Below are 19,709 nucleotides of genomic sequence, written 5' to 3'. Positions count from 1 at the left end.
GAATGGCACGTATGGTCACCCTAGGTTTGTTGCAATTAAAACTCAATTGTGCTTTTCTCTGCACTAAATGGCAGTGCTGTGGTTGGATAGTGCAGATTAAGGGGTGGTATTATTATAATAAGAGCTCCTTATGAGATCAAAAGGAGAGCCACATTTTAACGACCTATTTGTTCATGTGCTTTGACCCAATTATAGCACTTAAACATGGTCATGTTATGGCCCCTTTAAACGACTTCAAGGTTTTTTATCTCGATTTCTGGAAATTTTGCAACCGTCAAAGCCCTTAGAAAAAATGACACAAACAATTGACATTTGAAAATATTACTTAAGATATATTTGAAATTCAATAAGGTCTTAAACAAAATGTAAGAGCGAAAACCCAGATTTTTGACATTGTTTAAGGGATAGTTCATTAAAAAATACATTCTGTCATTTACTCACCCTCATGTTGTTACAAACCTGTATACATTTCTTTGTTCTGATGAACACACAGGAAGATATTTTAAACAATGTTTGTAACCAAATCGTTTTTGAGCATCATTGACTTCCATAGTATTTTTCTTTCCTACTATGGAAGTCAATGGTGTTCTGTGTCATGCTTCGCTACACATATCTTCCTTTGTATTCAGCTAAATAAAAAACTTGAGGTTAAGTAAATAATGACAGAATTTTTTTTGGTGAACTATCACTTTAACCTCACTATTTTTGTCTGACTTTTTGTTTAGGTCTATATCTGACACTGACACGGTTTATAATCCAATTTTTTTACTGGGCCTTACTGGCTCCCAAGCTCAGATCTGAGAGCCCTTTTTCAACTTCAGTATCATCTTCCTCTTCATCATCGTCATCATCCTCTTCTTCTTCCTCATCGTCATCAAAGTCATAGTCCTCCTCGATATCATCGTCATCATATCCCGCTCCACTTTCTTCAGTTTTCCAGTAAGAGCTGTAACCTGATGCACCATAGCCATCATCATCATCAGCGCCACTCTGACGTCCAAATTTATGGGTTCGAGCTATTAAACAAATAAAAAAATGTCACTATCACATCTCCACACCTTTCAGATAGCAATAAGTGAACCGAACAATCTGCAATTTTAGATAAGAGGCAGCACTCACTGGACATGCTCAGATCTTTGGTCTCCTGAGTTTCATGGCCACACTTCGGGCACGGTGGAGCTTTGCCTTTCTCTTGCTTGAAGACTTTGCTGCGGGCATGATCGTCGCAGAAACACGCCTTGCAAAGAAGTATTATTATTACAAATATATTTATTTTTTAAAAATCTGATATCAGATGGGAATAAAAAAACCTTACCTTGCATCGAAGACAAGAATGCTGACCAAGTCGATTACAAGACAAACCTGTAATTGGGGCGAGAGAGATTAAAAGTCATGGAAAGAAAAAAAAGTGTATTATTAAAACCTTTCAAAATTAAAGTTGTACATTTGAAAGTCTCTGCCTCCAGGATCTGACAGCTCGCCTGGTGTTCAAACTGATCGTCCTCACACAGGAAATTTTGGCAAAAGGAGCAACGGAAAATTCGACCGCCTGAACAAAAAGTGTTTATACAAGAAAACAGTATTGCACTGCTTTGTCCAGCAATATTTATGCAGATTTTATCAATTATAAAAAAAAATTCCATGTACAATAGACAAGACTCTATCAGTTGGCACTTTACCATGTTCCCAAACATTACGGTCACATTCAATGCAGTCTGCATCTGAAAGGGGACAGGAGCAGGCGTGGGTACTTAAACATTTCCTGCCGTGGCACACCCAGGCTTCACAGAAATCACATATGGCCCCCTAATGGTCACAAACAGTACTGCATTCATTACCCAGTAAGGATTTGTTTATCTTACCTGACAAACTTTACAATAAACAGTTTGAGTTGTTGTTTCTGCTTACCACCATCCCCATCCCAGTGCTGTAGACGCCAGGGTGTTTGATGACGCAATCTGAAGACTTCATACATTTAGTTTTTCCTTGAAAAAAAAGAGCAATATATTAAATTGTGGCTCATTTCAACAAACATCCGAAATTGCATACTGTGACAGTTCGTACTGAATTAGATGGCGTACTTCCTGCTTTTTCGCTAAAACAGTATGTGTGAATTTATACTATACAGTGAAGTATGAATATATTTTGGAAATACTTCATCCACCATGTTTTTATCGTCATGTGATCTGTATGTCCTTTAATCCCAACAACATTGATCATGATTTATTCAGGTGTTGTTAAATAAGTACATTTAAACTACGAGAAATAAATAAGAGAGCGACCGATTGATTTTTTTTCCAAACCGATACCAAATATTTGGCTGCTTATGTACTCGATAACCGATATGCTAAACCAATTTTTATTTACTGTTATACTACTGTTTTTGACGCAGTTACTACAACACTTCTGAACTGTGTCATCTCCTCTCCTCAAATCATGTCCAGTGCGCAATTCTCAAAACGGCCACAAGATGGCGGCGTTTATCGGTCAATCCGAAAATTATCGCGAAACTGATATAAAAAAGTTGATCTCTAATTTTTTTTTAAATACATATACCATTTACTTATGTAAAGAGCCACTCAGTTCTAGTTTTTATGAGACTTTAAAATGTAAAAATGGTCTTTGGTGTCCCCAGAGTGCGTATGTGAAGTTTTAGCTCAAAATACCCCACAGATAATTTTTACAGTGGTGGGACCAAGTCATTGTTTTGAAAGTCACAAGTAAGTCTCAAGTCAAGTCCCGAGTTGCAAGTCATCAACTTTAAGCTTAAAGTTTTAAACAAGAAAAAAAGCAAAATATTCTATATTCAGATTCCGAAATAATTAAATTCAAAGTATTTTAAAGAATCAAACTGCTTGCCTAATGTGCAATTTTAAGATTCCTACTTTGTAAGGATTTATCTAATAATTCTTGCACCAAACTTTAAACCTTGTTTTAAAAAAGGAGGTTTACATTTAACCCATCATTTTGACCATGGATATAAGTTATATTTAAGAATAACTTTAGTCCTGCTGCACCATAACTTTAAACTCAGATTTAAATCTCTATTATGGATTAATTTAATAGGATTTTAAATAAAATGAAATGCACATGCAATTATAATATGTGTAGAGGTCTGACAAAAACAGGCCTTAGCGAGGTGTTTAAAAATTTAAATAAAAAGCACATTGTGCTGTCAAAGTGTGAAGGTTGCAGTGAGATTCCTGGAATGCGAATGTCGAACAAACAAAAGAAGTGAGGAATATGTTTAACATTTAACAGCAGCAGTAATTGTGTGGATAAGGCGAGCACCACTGATCGTGACCACGCCACTCGTTTCTCATGCCCGCGTCCTGTGTGTCTTCTGGGTGGTGATCAAACAAAAAATGGCAGTGCTGTCAGGAGCAGAGATGTCAAGTGCACGCTGCAGGGACCCGTCTAGAGTGATAAGGACTCTGATCTGATTATGAAGTCTTTCCGAGTCACAGGGCTCAAGTCCAACTCAAGTCACTGCTGTTGAAGTCTAAGTCGAAACGCAAGTCATCAAATTTGGAACTTGAGTCATGTGACTCGATCCACATCCCTGATCATTTATGATAACATGTTTAAAACGTGCCGTTTGTGGGGTGTGTCTTTTAAAATGGAAAATGTAAATGAGCTGATGCAATGTAAATGATACATGATCAAATAACAGTCTCTAACAAAGTCAAGCTTACCACACTGTGCACACATGGGAAGTTTTTGCACGTTGGCACAAAAATAGCAAAATGCTCTGTTCTTTTGGCGCCTGCATGGCAGAAAAGAAAAAAATGAAAAAGTTTGCAATTTATTTATCACATATGCAACCACACACAGCAAGACAAACATATATAAATGAAGATGCATGTTTACCTTTGGCACTTATCACATTCCTGAAAGGAGAGCAGAAAGTAGTTTAGTACATTGGTGTACTATTATTAAAACCATCCATATTAATTCCAAGAATAATTATTTAAAAAAATACAAAATGCAATTAAAGGCAATTAAGTTTGATAGTAAAAAAATACTGTTAGGATGGCATTCTTGTAATTTTCAAATGCAAAATGGATGCATTCCATGGCTGAGTTACACGGATGTTTGGCCACATCGACATTATCTTTGTTGGCTCGAATCTGTTTCTCTCGCACCTTTCGGCTTTCAGCCTTCTTACGAGCGCCAGTCTTCTTCTTAGGCATCGTTCACCTCCAATATAACAAACAAACATTAATATGCGGTGACACATTTACACAATAAATGTCAAGATTCTACCCATGTGACTCAGATTCTCATCACGTAAGTTAGCGTACATGAGTGAGCCGGCCTCGTGATATAAATTATCTTAATGTAAACATCTCAGTTTAGTTATTTTAACAAACACACTTATGTGACACAAAACCATGTAATCGATTGTTTCTGTAATAGTAAACATACCAAGGAAAATGTATAATCGCGCAGAACACGGGCAGATGGGATCACAGCTGATCACAGGGTGTGTGTGCATCGACAAATAGTTCCGTACGTAAACTTCCAGGCGCTGTTATTAGTTCCGCTTGCATTCACAACCCGGTCTTTTGAGTGTGTTTGCAGGTTGTTTAAATTATGTATGTGGCGGTATTACATTATATGTGTGGTGTGATATTATCAACAGGTCAGGTAGATTTATCTAGCAGAATTAGGGGAAATGTAGTCCCACCCCATCACAGAGGAAGGAGGGCAACACACATGGTACTTTGTTGTCGATGTCAGAGCGGGTTGCCAGTTACTTGCATTTTTTAAGTTTCAGACGTTATGCTTTTTATCAATTTACGTTATTTGACTATTTTCATATTTAAAACAAATGTAGTATCCAAACCTTAATTTAATGCATTTAATATCCAAATCAGTCAGTATATAAAAAGGTGCATTTATTAAAAGTAACCGTTGGTTGCACTGTAGCCTACATGTGGTTACATTTGTTAAACCATTGTTACTAATTTTATATAGTTATTTATCATTTCATATAATTAAACATAAATATATTATATATATAGTTAATATATTTGCTAGTTAATTTATATCCGTAAAAAATAGTAGGAAAAAGATAAATAAATAAATAATTATTAATAATAAATAAAAGCTTAATCTGTGTCATATTTTTAATTATTATTTTGCATAATCGCGAGGACTTATACCCGTAAAGCATAGAGCTAACGTTATGTTGCATAGCAACGGTTTTGTAATGTCAGCGACATTTCATCGATCTCATTATTATTAAAATATTGTTAATACTTTTTATTACTATTAATGTTTTTTAAATCATAAACTTGTATCTTGTTACCTTGGGAACCGAAACATTATATTTCCCCAGCGTTTATTTCGCAGTAACTGGCAACTCTGTGCCGTCAGTAGAAGCGCAGTCGCTGATCGGGGGAGTTGACGTGATGGTGGACCGCGTCTATAAGCGGCTTTAAATGGACACAAGAGTTTGACGTTGAGATGTCTTCATCGCATTGCGCGGTATTTGCATTGGTTGCCAAGTAATGCGTTAATAGATGCCCGACACGCATTAAAGAGCAGCAGGGACAAGGACGTTTTCCAGCTCTTAAAACATGACAATGTCCATAACACAAGCTTGCCAAAGTCTTGCCCTGTCTACATGGCTGCTGTCGTTTTGTTTCGTGCATTTGTTGTGTTTGGACTTCACGGTGGCGGAGAAAGAGGAGTGGTACACCGCGTTTGTCAACATTACTTACCTGGACCCTGTAACATCTGAGATCCGGACAGAGAAGACTGAGTGCGGGAGATACGGGGAACATTCTCCTAAAAAGGATGCCAGGGGATTTGTGTTCATGCCTGCTCTTCTGCAGGACAGACAGGGGTGTGACAGCAATACTAAATTTCCCCTGTCCCATCCCAGCAGTCAATGGATAGCACTGATAGCTGGAGGAAACTGTACATACAGAGATAAAATCAGACATGCAGCCATTCTCAATGCATCTGCTGTGGTCATATTCAATGTGGGCTCCAATGAAACCATCACTATGCCACATCAAGGTAAGAGGACAACATGTGAATAAACTAAAAATACACACCCTTGTGTCATACTAGGTGTAGATGACTTTTCTTTAAAACTGTAAATAATAGAGTTTCTTTGCTTTGGAGCTCTGGAGCTTCAACAAGTTGGAGGCCATTCAATAGCATTACAAAGTCACGTATTATTCAAGACAGAAAGAAAGTCATATACTTCTGGGATGAGGGAGAGTAAATTATGAAGTAATTTTCTTTCTTGGGTGAACTTTTTCTTTAAGGCATAAATACAAAAAGGGTAATTTGTTAAGTTTTGGTTGAACTGTTTCTTCTTAATGTACCACAAAGTTGTCACAATGTGATTTATTGCAGTGATTTTCTATACCAATGCACCCAGGTGTACACAGTTGCTGATGTATGCACACAGATGTTTTTGGTACATTTTTGTTAGTTTGCTCAAAGAAAACTTACACCACATCCAGTTTTATATAAAATAATAGCTTTAATAGTTTGACAATTAGCATAAATATGCATAATAATGTATTTAAAACTTACAGGCGGTCACTTTATTAGATTCAAGGCTGTGAGGTAAACTTAAAGGAAAACACCACCGTTTTTCAATACTTTACTATGTTCTTACCTCAACTTAGAAGATACATACCTATCTTTTTTTCAATGCGTGCACTTTTAATCTTTGTACAGCGCCTTGTGAATGTGTTAGCATTTAGCCTAGCCCCATTCATTCCTATGGCTCCAAACAAAGATGAATTTAGAAGCCACCAAATACTTCCATGTTTTCCCTATTTAAAGACTGTTACATGAGTAGTTATACAAGTAAGTATGGTGGCACAAAATAAAACTTTTGTTTGGAGCCATATGAATGAATGGGGCTAGGCTAAATGCTAACACCTTCAAGAAGCGCTGTACAAAGATTAAAAGTGCACACATTGAAAAAAAGAGAGGTATTTATTAATTCAACTAAGTTGAGGTAAGAACAAAGTAAAATACTGAAAAACGGTGGTGTTTTTCTTTAAGATCAATTCCAGCGTTTTGGATGTGACATTTTTAGTCAAACATTAAAAACTATTTCTAAGAGAATGTTTTTATTACAAATATATTAAACCAGCTGTTTGTATTTTCCTATGCATTTTCTTAAACCTTTGGTGATGATAGAGTCCAAACATCAGAAAACTTTCAGTCACTTTAGCCAACTCGTAAAATACGTATGAATTCTCGTGAGATCAGCCTGGTACTTAACCTTTCCTATGGAAATTTATTTTTAAAAAATGTTTGAAAAACTTAAACCGAGACATCGCATTGGTACTTACAGTTTTATTTACAGACGCTAGGACACATTTCTCAATACTTAGGTCACTTTTGCAAAACTCTTCACATAGTTATCCTAACAAACTTTCAGATTGGAAAAGCAGTTCATTTCACATTCAAAATGCACTACAACTACCAAAACACTTTATTCAGGTCTCAAATCAACTCATTCTTCCAAAACACTAGCAAATGCTGACAGCCGACAAACATACTTTGTCAAAACAATGACCTAAAAACACTAACAACATGTAGCATTATACAATGTTTTCTCTGTTTATAATTCACTGCAATGTTACTGGAATGAATCAGACATGATGCAGAATTCTTTAATATTTTATGTAGTTTATTTTTAGTTTTTTGCACTCCAAGTAATTCCAAAATACAAGAATTTGTATACACACCATCCACTGATACAGATACAATAGTAATGCTAATCTACACTGTCTTCTCCATTTGGCCAATTGTTTTATAGCATTTATTTTTAAAATTTTAAATATATTTCATCAAAATATTACTGTAGAAATGTAGCAAATTTGTGTGTTATTCAGTTGTGTATTATGTAATTGTTTTGAACATATGTTTAACAGTTTTGAAAACAGTATGTAAGCAGAAAGTGTTTGCAAAAGTGACCTAAGTATTGAGAAATGTGTCCTAGGGTCTGTAAAAAACTGTAAAGGGGTCATATTGTGAGATTTTTTTTAAGATGTAAAATAAGTATTTGGTGTCCCCAGAGTGCATATGTGAAGTTTTATCTCAAAATACCCAACAGATAATGAATTATAGCATGTTAAATTGCCACTTTGTATGCCTTAGCAAAGTGCCCTTTTTGGGTGTTTCCTTTAAAATGCAAATGAGCTGATGAACTGAAAACACTGATCGCAACAATGGTGGTTTGTTGCAATTGAAACTCTTTTTTTTACAATTGAAACTCAATTGTGCTGTCAATTATTTTTTTCTCTCTTTCTTTCTATCTGCACTAAATGCCAGTGCTGTGGTTAGATTAAGGGGCGGTATTATTGTAATTCACCTTATAAAATAGGAATGATTTTTCACATGCTTGCAGAGAAGGGTTTACCAAAACTAAGTTACTCAAGTTTTTAGGTTGATAGAAGCACTGGGGACCCAATTATAACACTTAAACATGGAAAAAAATCCGATTTTTACGCTATGACCCGCTTAGATATCAGTAGTTTAAAAACTCTTTTTCATGGTAAGGATTATTTATATATATTATATATATTCACTCTCTTTCTTCTTCTGAACACAAAATTAGATCATTGAATAAATATCCAGGTGGGTGAATTAAATAAAATATTAGTATGTTATGACTGTATCATATTATGACTTACCAAAATCCAGAAAGTGTTGTTTCTTTTGTGGGCATGTAGGTCGAGAGCCCAGCTTGAAGATTTGTTTATTTGCTATTGTGGCACTGATACAAATGCATGTAACTCTCTAGAGTCCTCATGTTAATGTTTAACTTCCTTTGAAAGGGTTTAACACATTTGATCATCTGTACGCACAAACCTGGCTGTATTTCAGCTCAATCCAGCTGGCAGCAATTGATTGTGCAGTGACTGGGTTTCTAGGTACAAACAGAAAGTCCAGAGTCCACGAAGCCTGAGGTTAGCTACGTTGTGTGAGGCTTTGGTTTGATATGATAAAACATTATTACCTCCTCTCGTGTGTTTACCCACTAACACATTAAACAGAACCGTACATTGCCAATATCATCATAGAGGCGGTACACAGAAAAATGCTTCTCTTAAAACAAACAAATTATGCCTTAGTAAAGTTAACATTTAAGCAAAAAAAATGCTTATACATTTATCCATATTGCTTAAGTTGGCTTGAGTTAGTTTTGGCTAATGTGGCAGCAGGTATAAGATCATGTAAATGGATAGCAGGGTTAACAGGTCTGCTAGGTGGTTGCTATGGTACTCTAAGTGGTTGCTAGGCATATGCTATGGTGTGTTATAGTGTATAGCAGGGGTCGGCAACAGGCGGCCCGCGGGCCAAAAGTGGCCCGCCAGCAATATTTTCTGGCCCGCCGGATTAATTTGAAGTCCGCTTTTTAATTTTTTTTTTAATCAGACTTTTTTATTTTACAATAACAGTTTACAAAAATGGCCCCGTGTATCATTCCTTCATTCGTTTTTTCAAATCAAAACCAAAAAGAAAATAAAGAAAAACGACTTGTTTTTCTATTATTTATTTCCTGAACTAAAATCAAACGACTCGTTTTCTGAATGTGCGCTCAGATCAAACAAAAAAAAAAAAAGGAATGAAAACGGGTGCGGACAAAGTTTAATTGAACACCTTAGCAGACATATACCAATGAAATAAATTTAAACAGATCAGGTACTAACAGATTACATTTTAATAAGGGTTTGAATAGCAACCATGCTTTCCTGTAAGTCTCATTCGCTTACAGTCCGACTTTTGAACTTTTTTCATTATTATTTATTCGCGTATAACACACTGACAAATAGCAAGAATGTCCTGAAAAAAATGCGTATAATAGCTATCTTAACGGGCCGCTTTTTCTCGTTTTCTTTCTCTACCAGCGCATCCGCGATCATAACTGTCATTAGAGTTTGAGCATACTTCTAAAACACAATCGATCAAATAATTGCAGAGGTATGACTTCATGAATCATTTGCAAATTTACCTCGTAAATCATGTCAATTCATCACGCGTGAAGACGTTAAACTCTGTGACATTGCAAATTACTGAAAAGTAATTGCTGGCTTTTAGAAACCACTACAAAATATGATAAAAATAAACTCTTTTACTGCAGTAATATTTTAACTAATACACTTTTAAAGTAGATTTGAAAGGAATACTGTTGTGTTCTGCTACTTGAACTTGGGGCTCGAGCCCGACCTAAGGTTCGACCTACCTTCGAAAAACAGCATGTCAAGTTCGTTTACCGTTAATTATTAAGACTAAATGGGGCAGGTAAATTCGTTAAAAAAATGAAAGTAATCCGCCAAAATATGGTTTTACACGTCTATTAAAATAAAGCCATTATTAATTTTCCTAACGCATAGTTCTTTGATCTTTACCTCCGTTTAAAACGTTATAAATTTGTCAAAGGAGGATGTTCAGCAATTTGAACAGCAACTCCGCAACCAACTCGGTTTATGATGGTGAGAAATTTGAGTGAGAGGCTTTGTCCTATTTAATTTATTATTTATATTTCATTATAAATACAATGAATACAATGTTAAAATAATATTTTTATTGGCACGAACACAATTTTTGTATAACATTTAAAATTATCTGTCTCTTTTCGTTAGAGACATTTGAATGTGAGATTCTGGAAACGTGACGTTAAGTTTTGCGGACCCGTCAGGTCGGGAAATAAAGCGGGTGAACACAAAGTGTATGAATGTATGAATAGAACCTTGTCGAGACGCTTTTATCCAAAGCGACGTTGTGCAATATAAGGTATACACAATATGTGTTTGCTAGGTTCAAACCCATGACCTTGAGTTGTAAAGGTATTTAAGGGATGATCATACATGATGTGATATATTTAATGTTATGGTGATGATGTAACGCAAGGCTTTGGTCACAGCTCCGGATGTCTTCAGGTTGCACACTGTGAGAGGGTAGCAGCTCTATTTTTAATATTAGCTGAAGCAGTGCAGTCACAGTGAATCATGAGAGGATCTTTAAGACACAGATACACTGAATGTCTGTGACATTACATTTCATCACTCCAACTGATTTAATGATATACACATGAACAAGAGATCACATAACATAAACAAATGATGGGAATCTAGTGAAATTACAGTAATGCCGTCTGTCTGTATATCTTTACCTACAGCATCCATCTGTCTGTTTGTCTATCGGTTCATCTGTCTGTTTGTCTATCGATTGATCTGTCTGTTTCTCTGTGTGTATGCATGTTTGGCTATCTACAGTTTCTCTGTAACAATCTGTCTGTTTGACTGTCTGTCTGTCTATTTGACTACCCTTCTGTCTGTGTGTCTGACTATCTGTCTCTCTATGTGTTTGTTTGTTTGTTTGTCTATCTGTCTATGGTTGGACTGTCTATATCTCTGTCTGTCTATCCACAAAATCTGTTTGTCTGTAACAGTCTGTCTGTTTGACTATCTGTCTATCTCTACACTATCTGACTGTCTGTCTGTCTGTCTGTCTGTCTGTAACAGTCTGTCTGTTTGACTGACTGTCTGTCTGTTTGTTTGACTATCTGTCTTTCTCTACACTGTCTGTCTGTCTGTCTGTCTGTCTGTCTGTCTGTCTGTCTGTCTGTGTCTGTCTGTGTGTGTGACTATCTGTCTTTCTCTACACTATCTGACTGTCTGTCTGTCTGTAACAGTCTGTCTATTGACACTGTCTGACTGTCTGTAACAGTCTGTCTGTTTGACTATCTGTCTGTCTCTACACTATCTGACTGTCTGTCTGTCTGTCTGTCTATGTGTGTCTGTCGGTCTATTTGTATCTGTTGGTCTGTCTGTCTTTCTATCTATTTCTGTCTGTCTGTCTGTCTGTCTATTGACACTGTCTGTAACAGTTTGACTGTCTGTCTGTCTCTGTCTGTTGACACTGTCTGTCTGTCTGTAACAGTCTGTCTGTTTGACTGTCTGTCTGTATAACAACACTATCTGTCTGTCTGTAACTGTCTGTCTGTTCATCAATCTGTCTGTCTGTGTGTTTGACTGTCTGTCTGTCTGTCTGTCTGTCTGTCTGTCTTTTTGACTGTCTGTCTGTCTCTGTCTGTTGACTCTGCCTGTCTTTCTGTAACTGTCTATCTGTTCATCAGTCAGTCTGTCTGTCTGTCTGTCTGTCCGTCTGTCTGTGTGTTTGACTGTCTCTCTGTTTGACTATCTGTCTGTCTCTACTCTCTAGACTGTCTGTCTGTCTCTGTCTGTTGATACTGTCTGTCTGTCTGTCTGTTGACACTGTCTGTTTGTTTGACTGTCTGTCTGTATATCTACACTATCTGTCTGTCTGTAACTGTCTGTCTGTTCATCAGTCTGTATGTCTGTCTGTCTGTCCGTCCGTTTGTTTGACTATCTATCTATCTGTCGGTCTGTCTATCTACACTGCCTGCCTGTCTGTCTGTATATCTACACTATCTGTCTGTCTGTAACAGTCTGTCTGTTTGACTATCTATCTGTCAGTCTGTCTGTCAGTCAGTCAGTCAGTCTGTCTGTCTGTCTGTCTATACACTATCTGTCTGTTTAACTATCTATCTGTCTGAGTATCTATCTGTCTTTCTGTAACAGTCTGTCTGTTTGTTTGACTGTCTGTGTGTTTAACTAGTTATTTGTTTGTCTGTGTCTTTAACTAGCTATCTGTGTGTGTGTGTGTGTGTGTGTGTGTGTGTGTGTGTGTGTGTGTGTGTGTGTGTGTGTGTGTGTGTGTGTGTGTGTGTGTGTGTGTGTGTGTGTGTGTGTGTGTGTGTTTAACTAACTAGCTATCTGTCTGTCTGTCTATTTGACTATCTATCTGTTTGTCTGTTTAAGTATTTATCTGTCTGTCTGTAACTGTCTGTCTGTTTGACTGTCTGTCTGTGTATTTGACTATCTGTCTGTCTGTAACTGTCTGTCTGTCTGTTTGTTTAACTAACTAACTTTCTGTCTGTTTGTTTACTGTCTATCTATCTATATGTCAATCTATTGATCTCTCTATCTATCCAGCCCTATCTATCCCCTAGCCACCATTCAAATCACCATAGTAACAAGCTCATTAGACAAGACTTCATTTGAGTTCATCTTGACTTCATCTGAGACGTCCTTGTACCTTCAGGTAGCGGTGATGTGGTGGCTATCATGATCCCTGAGTCCAAAGGTCGTGAGATCATGGCTCTGCTGGAGAAGAACATCACTGTGTTGATGCACATCAGCATCGGGACACGGAACCTGCAGAAGTACGTCAGTCGCACCTCCGTGGTGTTCGTCTCCATCTCCTTTATCGTCCTCATGATCATCTCGCTGGCCTGGCTGGTCTTCTACTACATCCAGAGATTCAGATACGCCAGCGCGCGAGACCGCAACCAGGTGACGTCTCTCTGGGCCGGTTGACCGGTTGTGTCTGATATACATTGCCTGTCATTTCTTTTATAAATATACTGCAGGTGATTGTCTTTCTATTGTTCGCGTAGAGACCTGATGTAGCTCATTTGATGTCTTTTCCAGAGACGATTAGGAGACGCGGCAAAAAAGGCCATAAGCAAGTTACAAGTGCGGACCATCAGGAAGGGAGACAAGGTGTGTACCTGTATTAGTTTGACTCGGAAGTCAACACAATGTGCCTGGTGTTAAACCTCACATTCATTAAATGTTATCATCTAGTTTTATAATACAACACTTCGGCCTTTTCTAGGAAACCGAGTCTGACTTTGACAATTGTGCCGTGTGTATTGAAGACTACAAGCCTAATGATGTTGTGAGGACACTGCCATGTCGGTGAGATTTCAGACAGCCATCCAACAATATAAAATTGTTTCCATTCAATGTTATTTTAACTGCTCTGCAATGTTTCTGCCAGCCATGTGTTTCATAAGAACTGTGTCGACCCTTGGCTACAAGACCACAGAACCTGCCCCATGTGCAAAATGAACATCCTCAAGGCCTTGGGCATCCAGGTAAGAACCGGATACTTGCTGTAGACCTTGGCATGAGACCTTGCGTAACATTCTGTGAGTGTTTTTGTTATTTACATCTAAACAGCCCGATACAGACTGTTATGATGACATCCCCCAGGACTATGAGTCATTCGGTGGTCCGCCCACCAATCCGGTGACGGAGGCCAGTGAGGTCACAGTAGGTGAGAATTCAGTGGTCTTGGATCCAGCTGTCCGAACAATAGGCCTTTCACACATGTACCATGAGATTGACTCCTTTCCGCAGATGGGAGAGAGCAGTGAGTATCCAAATATGAATGTGTTACCAAAATGAGTAAACAACATCTTAGTTTGGTTACAGAGAGATATTATAGGAATCTTTGTATGCCCAGTGTGCTGTGGGTATGGGCCTCCTTGGATCTACATTTGATTAATACAGTCTGTTTCACAAAGAAACAGAGAGCACAATTTGTTCTTGTTCTCGGTTTCAGCTGTTCTGGTTGTGTACACTTGCAGGGCTTCACAAAAATGAATGTCATCCTAAGTGTATATGACTTCTTTAGCCAAACACATTTAGAGTTGTGTTAAATAATATCCTGGCTCTTCCTAGCGTTGGCATTGAATAGTAACCAATTTTTGAAGCAGAATAAGCAATCCATTCGACTCTAGTGGATTAAAATATGTGTTTTAAAGGTGCCATAGAATGTAAAACTGTATTTATGTAGGCACAGATGAATAATAAGAGTTCTGTACACGGTAATGACATATCATCAGCCTCAAACACGATTGTTTGCTTCTTCTTATTTAAACCTCAGGCCCCCAACATTAAGGGGCTGTCCACACGGAGACGTGTATCAATGTATACGTATAAATTTGTTATCGTATTGGCGTTTCATCCATACAGATCCGACGTTTTGAGAGACTAAATCCGCTATTTTTTGAAACCGGGTCCTAAAGTGGATAAATCTGAAACCGACACCCTTGCGGTTTCGTCTGTACACCCAATCCGTATATTTTGTGAAGCGAAAACGTCATCACATCACGTGTCGGAAGCGTCACACGTAACAGCAACAACAATAACGGCAGACTACGTGATTGTGTTCGTGCTACAGAAGCTACTAAAGCCTGCTAGCTTTATTACAGCAAAATCTATTGCTTCTATGCAATTGTGTTGACCAACAAGCGATAATGGACAACACCATACGTTGGTTATGCGCATGCTCAAAGTCTTCTTCTCCGTGTATAGTGTATATCTGTGGCAGAATTACAGCGCCCCATACTGGTCCGGCATATATACTACACCGCTTTCAGTCGGTTTCAGTGGTTTCGTGTTTATGGATTATTTTTTTAGAGCAAGAAAAAAAAATGATCGGATAGGGAATGCACCGGCTTCGTGTGGACATAGCCTTAATTACACATGAAAATAATTACAATGTTGTTACAATGCTAAGAGTTGTGACTGTTGAGTTAGCCCTATATGCTAGTTAATGCTACATGCTAGCGTTTAGGCTGAAGTTCTACTTTTGACGTTACAGTTACGTTTTGCAGGTCCATACTGAAAAAAAAACTTACCACTCAGAAACTTCCATTAACAATCTCCAAACAGTTAATTATTCCTCAAATTCTGTATCTTCATCTGATACAGACTCAAACATAAGGTCTGTTCACACACACACACACAGAGCTACTGAAGGAGCTCGTCTGAGAAACAGCCAATCAGAGCAGAGCTCAACATTATTATTCATGATCCTTTCAAATAAGGTAATAATTAGGGCTGTGATGATAAATCGCGTGTCCCATTAAAAAGACCTGTCTGACATCGATTCTGAATCTGAATTCTGTGTTTCATGCCCAGCTTGTGCATGCACTACGGCGTTTTGGTCTGTAAGAAGTCCTTAAAAATCTAACATCATTATGAGTCTGAGTCGTTTATAACGTGCATTTAAAAAAGCAACACTCGTTAAACAAAAACATTTAAAATATTCTTTATTATCATGAAACAATTTGAAGAACAGCAATATATATATTCTTATAGACATTTCCTGGAATAATGTTTGTAATGCCACTTCTTCTGTGGCACACTTGGAGTTTCTGCACGAGAGCGCCCTCTGGCTTTTGGATGTGCTGGGATTTCACCGTAATTCATCGTAAAATCGTCACAGCCCATTTCATTCTAAGGGCAAATCCAATGGTTGTAAATGAACATTTATGGAAAATGTTTGTACTTAATTAAGTCACATATCTTTTGTGTAGATATCAGAAAACAATTTAACAGATTATTTCAATACATTCTTTGGCACATTATAAAACAAAACAATACGTTTGTGAGAGAAAGCGATTTGTATTTTAAGCTTATTTATGCCCGGGGTATAGAATGTTTTTTTACGTGTACGCAAACTTATGCGCAAGGTCCAACGCACAGCCTTGCAAAGCATAGTATGTTTGACTTGTACGTGTACGCAGACATTCAACACATGTGCGTTGCGACAAAATGCACTGCATCTCCTGGGCTGCATACTACATTCTCCTGTATGTGCATGCATGACCTACACAGTTACAAAAATCTGACGGTGTGTGTACATTGTGTGCATACTTTTTTATTGACGATATTTGCATCATGCACACTGTAGGTGGACCCTCATGTATGTGTTTAAAAGGAACTATACTTCTAGCTTTAAGGATCGTTACATTGTGTTTGAATGTGAACACATCTAGCTCAAATATGGCGGCATGCCATCTCCATGTCGATCATTGCTTCTCGTGAGTCTCGTGACTAGTTGCCATTTGGATCATGACAAAACACACATTAATAAAACTTTTGTGAAACAATGGGTGAGCTTAAAAAAGGTGTTCTATTCAATGCCATTACAAAGGAAAAAGACAAGATATTATTTACAGTAATAGACGCTCATAAACGCTTCATCGGACGCACGTCCGTCATTGGACAGAACTTAACTTCCGGTCTCTGTTTAATGGTCTTGACTACTAGTGGTTAAATTGAACTCTGAAAAAAATACCTCGTTAAAAATAACAAATGTTTTGGTTTCCTAAAGACGAAGGGGGACGGCAATCATGGATCATCGCTATCTGAAGGGAGGTTTGGCAACCGATCTGTAGTTAAAGGAATAGTCTACTCATTTTCAATATTAAACTATGTTATTACCTTAACTAAGAAGAGTTGATACATCCCTCTATCATCTGTGTGCGTGCACGTAAGCGCTGGAGCGCGCTGCGACACTTCGATAGCATTTAGCTTAGCCCCAGTCATTCAATGGTACCAATCAGAGATAAAGTTAGAAGTGACCAAACACATCAACTTTTTTCCTATTTAAGACGAGTAGTTATTCGATCAAGTTTGGTGGTACAAAATAAAACGTAGCGCTTTTCTAAGCGGATTTAAAATAGGAACTATATTTTATGGCGTAATTGCACTTTTGGTAGTACTTCGACTCGGCGCAGTAACACCCTCCCTCTCCCATTATGAGAGTGAGAAGGGGAGCAGACTTTTCAGGCGAGTCGAAGTACTCCCAAAAGTGCTATTGGTACCGTTGAATGGATGGGGCTGGGCTGGATGCTGTCGAGGTGTCGCGGCGCGCTCCAGCGCTTGCGTGCGCGCACACAGATGATGGAGGGATGTGTCACCAATTCTTGGTTGGGGTAATAACATAGTTTAATATTGAAAATGAGTAGACTATTCCTTTAACATTGTATACATTATAAAGTGCACACATTTACAGTAGGGTTAGCTCAGTGTAGTTTTTGATATGCTTAAGCTATGAAATATGAACTAAGGTAATCTACTTGTTGTTTATTTTGCTTGTTATCAGAAATATACTACTCAAAAATGACTCTATTGTTATTGATTCTTTGCGGAAGTTTACCAGAAGTTACGTTCGTTTCACGAAAGCCGTTTGTTTATGTTGTTACTGCTGAACTCGTCTGTACACCTGGGAGGGCATTAAGGTCAGTAAACTATGGGGTCATTAAAATGTTTTGGTTTGTGCTGTGTCAGCTTAAATCACATGATGATGTCAAGTCAACACGATATCTAATTAGACCCTGTAAACGTTCTTATTACATGTCAAAGTTCATCTTTCATGTCGTTTCGCAGAAAAACTGCCTGTGTAATCTTATCAAAATGTAATAATTTGCTTTACCTATCTACTGACGTTTGCTCTCCGTTGGTTCCTCAGGTGAACAGCAGCCCTCTGTGAGTCACCATTCAGACACTTCCCTCATTATGCCTGTGGAGATGATCCTGTCCGACGTGGACCTTCAGTCTGAACCAGAACTCGAAGACGTGAAGTCTTGAGGGGTCGCCTCCACGCAAATAAACTCTGTGCCATAAATGGAACGGGTCTGGAGCAAAAAATATTGAAAGCACACAAGAGCAATAGCAGCATAGGTGTGTGACATCTTCTCACACCATGAGCCCTTGTATTTTGCTCTGTTACCTCTGTTATCTTTGAGCTCATGTTGATGGAAAAGCCTGTCCCTATTTGTATGTTTGTATTATGGAAATTTCGACGGTTTCAGCTTCCCTATGGGACCACTGCCAATACGCACAGGATATTTCACAATGAATTTATATACAGATACGTAACTCGTAGATTTATGCGGCCAACTACTTGTGCTTTAAATGGTGTGAACTAGAACCAGCTTTTGTGAAAGTCCTAGGTTATCATACAGTGTTGTCTCACGGGTAGGAGAAAGTGGTGCCAGTTTTTTCAAAAGTTGACATGAGTAGATAGAAATAACTGTGATTAAAGTCATTGTTTCTAAACACATTGTTAGAAATGTATTGCTAAAACACATTACAAAGACTGTGAACTATGTAGTACTAAATTGTGGAGTTACACCGTCAATCAGTTTTTCCACATTTCATGTTCAGGATTATTTGGGCGGGGCTAAGACAGTGGCTCGATGATGCACTGGAGCCATCGAGCATGGCCCCGCCCCTAACACCATCGCAAGTGTCCACTCGGGTTGTAGGTGTATTTGAAAGTTGAGAGAGGCGGCAGCTTTCCCGCAGTGGGCGTGGTTTCTGCGTTGAGAATGGACACGCCCCCAGCGTTAGAGAGCAGAGAATGTTGTTTATTTTTCCTAGATTTTGATAACTCGCAAATAAATATTTTTGCGTTAATATAACCCAACGGCTGGGTTTGTCCCTTTTTGAACCAACGCTGGGTTACAAACAACCCAGTATTTTTGTCAAACCTCAGCATTGGATGGGACGGTAGAGTCTGTTAATATGTTATCATTCAATTAGCTGGATACATACTTGTGTGGAGTATGTTTGCCAAAGTTTGCATTCCTCCTCTGAGTGCTTTATCCTGTTTGTACACACAAATATGTTACTATAAATGCCAAGCACATTATATAAGCAAACTTTTATTAAACAAAACTGCACATTTCTGTTATAAACTTTATCTTGCGTGGCATGAGGGCAGTACATACTGTAAACAGAAGCACGCTGAAGAACAATGCCGTGTTGTTGAAACCATAGGAAACATTCAGGGGCTCTAGAGACAGCTTGATATTTAATAGCATCGGATGTTTATGCCACGTGGTGTGGTTGCATGGTGTTTCTTTGGTCCAAAGTATCAAACTGAGAAACTTTTGGCATCGGTGTTATTTGTTTACGGTTATTGCTTTTGGCTTGGAATGGGATACTACAATACTACTACTAACTGTGACTGTGCAAAAGTTTATATCCCATAATGCATTGCAACCAATTTGACCTTCCATTTCCAAAGTGAAGAAATCACATCAGCCA

The 19,709-nt window shown here is 38.0% G+C and overlaps 2 protein-coding genes across 6 annotated transcripts; one reads left to right on the top strand and one right to left on the bottom strand.

Moving 5' to 3' along the window:
• Positions 1 to 311: 311 nt before the first annotated feature.
• znf330 (zinc finger protein 330) lies at positions 312 to 5,868 on the bottom strand. Of its 2 annotated transcripts, none has more exons than XM_073860439.1 (10): positions 5,730 to 5,868; positions 4,075 to 4,200; positions 3,871 to 3,891; positions 3,696 to 3,766; positions 1,909 to 1,985; positions 1,680 to 1,806; positions 1,445 to 1,549; positions 1,316 to 1,362; positions 1,120 to 1,237; positions 312 to 1,016 (listed from the first exon to the last, which is right to left on the bottom strand). In XM_073860439.1, the coding sequence occupies exons 2-10, from the start codon at positions 4,191 to 4,193 to the stop codon at positions 766 to 768; spliced, it is 936 nt and encodes a 311-aa protein (XP_073716540.1). In that variant the 5' UTR covers positions 4,194 to 4,200; positions 5,730 to 5,868; the 3' UTR covers positions 312 to 765. The 2 variants fall into 2 exon arrangements, with proteins under 2 accessions (XP_073716540.1, XP_073716538.1); XM_073860437.1 differs by lacking the exon at positions 5,730 to 5,868 and adding an exon at positions 4,429 to 4,656.
• rnf150a (ring finger protein 150a) lies at positions 5,222 to 19,086 on the top strand. Of its 4 annotated transcripts, none has more exons than XM_055204370.2 (7): positions 5,222 to 6,030; positions 13,117 to 13,367; positions 13,506 to 13,577; positions 13,693 to 13,775; positions 13,858 to 13,954; positions 14,073 to 14,136; positions 18,127 to 19,086. In XM_055204370.2, exons 1-7 carry the CDS (start codon positions 5,586 to 5,588, stop codon positions 18,243 to 18,245), a joined length of 1,131 nt encoding a protein of 376 aa, XP_055060345.1. In that variant the 5' UTR covers positions 5,222 to 5,585; the 3' UTR covers positions 18,246 to 19,086. The 4 variants fall into 4 exon arrangements, with proteins under 4 accessions (XP_055060345.1, XP_055060344.1, XP_055060343.1 ...); XM_055204369.2 differs by having other exon boundaries at positions 5,227 to 6,030; positions 14,040 to 14,136; XM_055204368.2 differs by having other exon boundaries at positions 5,228 to 6,030; positions 14,073 to 14,232.
• Positions 19,087 to 19,709: the final 623 nt, after the last annotated feature.

The sequence above is a fragment of the Misgurnus anguillicaudatus genome, chromosome 3 (assembly GCF_027580225.2).
Source record: "Misgurnus anguillicaudatus chromosome 3, ASM2758022v2, whole genome shotgun sequence".
In the NCBI taxonomy this organism is placed as follows: Eukaryota; Metazoa; Chordata; class Actinopteri; order Cypriniformes; family Cobitidae; genus Misgurnus; species Misgurnus anguillicaudatus.
The sequence above is the reverse complement of the archived record's forward strand: the minus strand, read 5'-3'. Positions and strand labels throughout refer to the sequence as shown.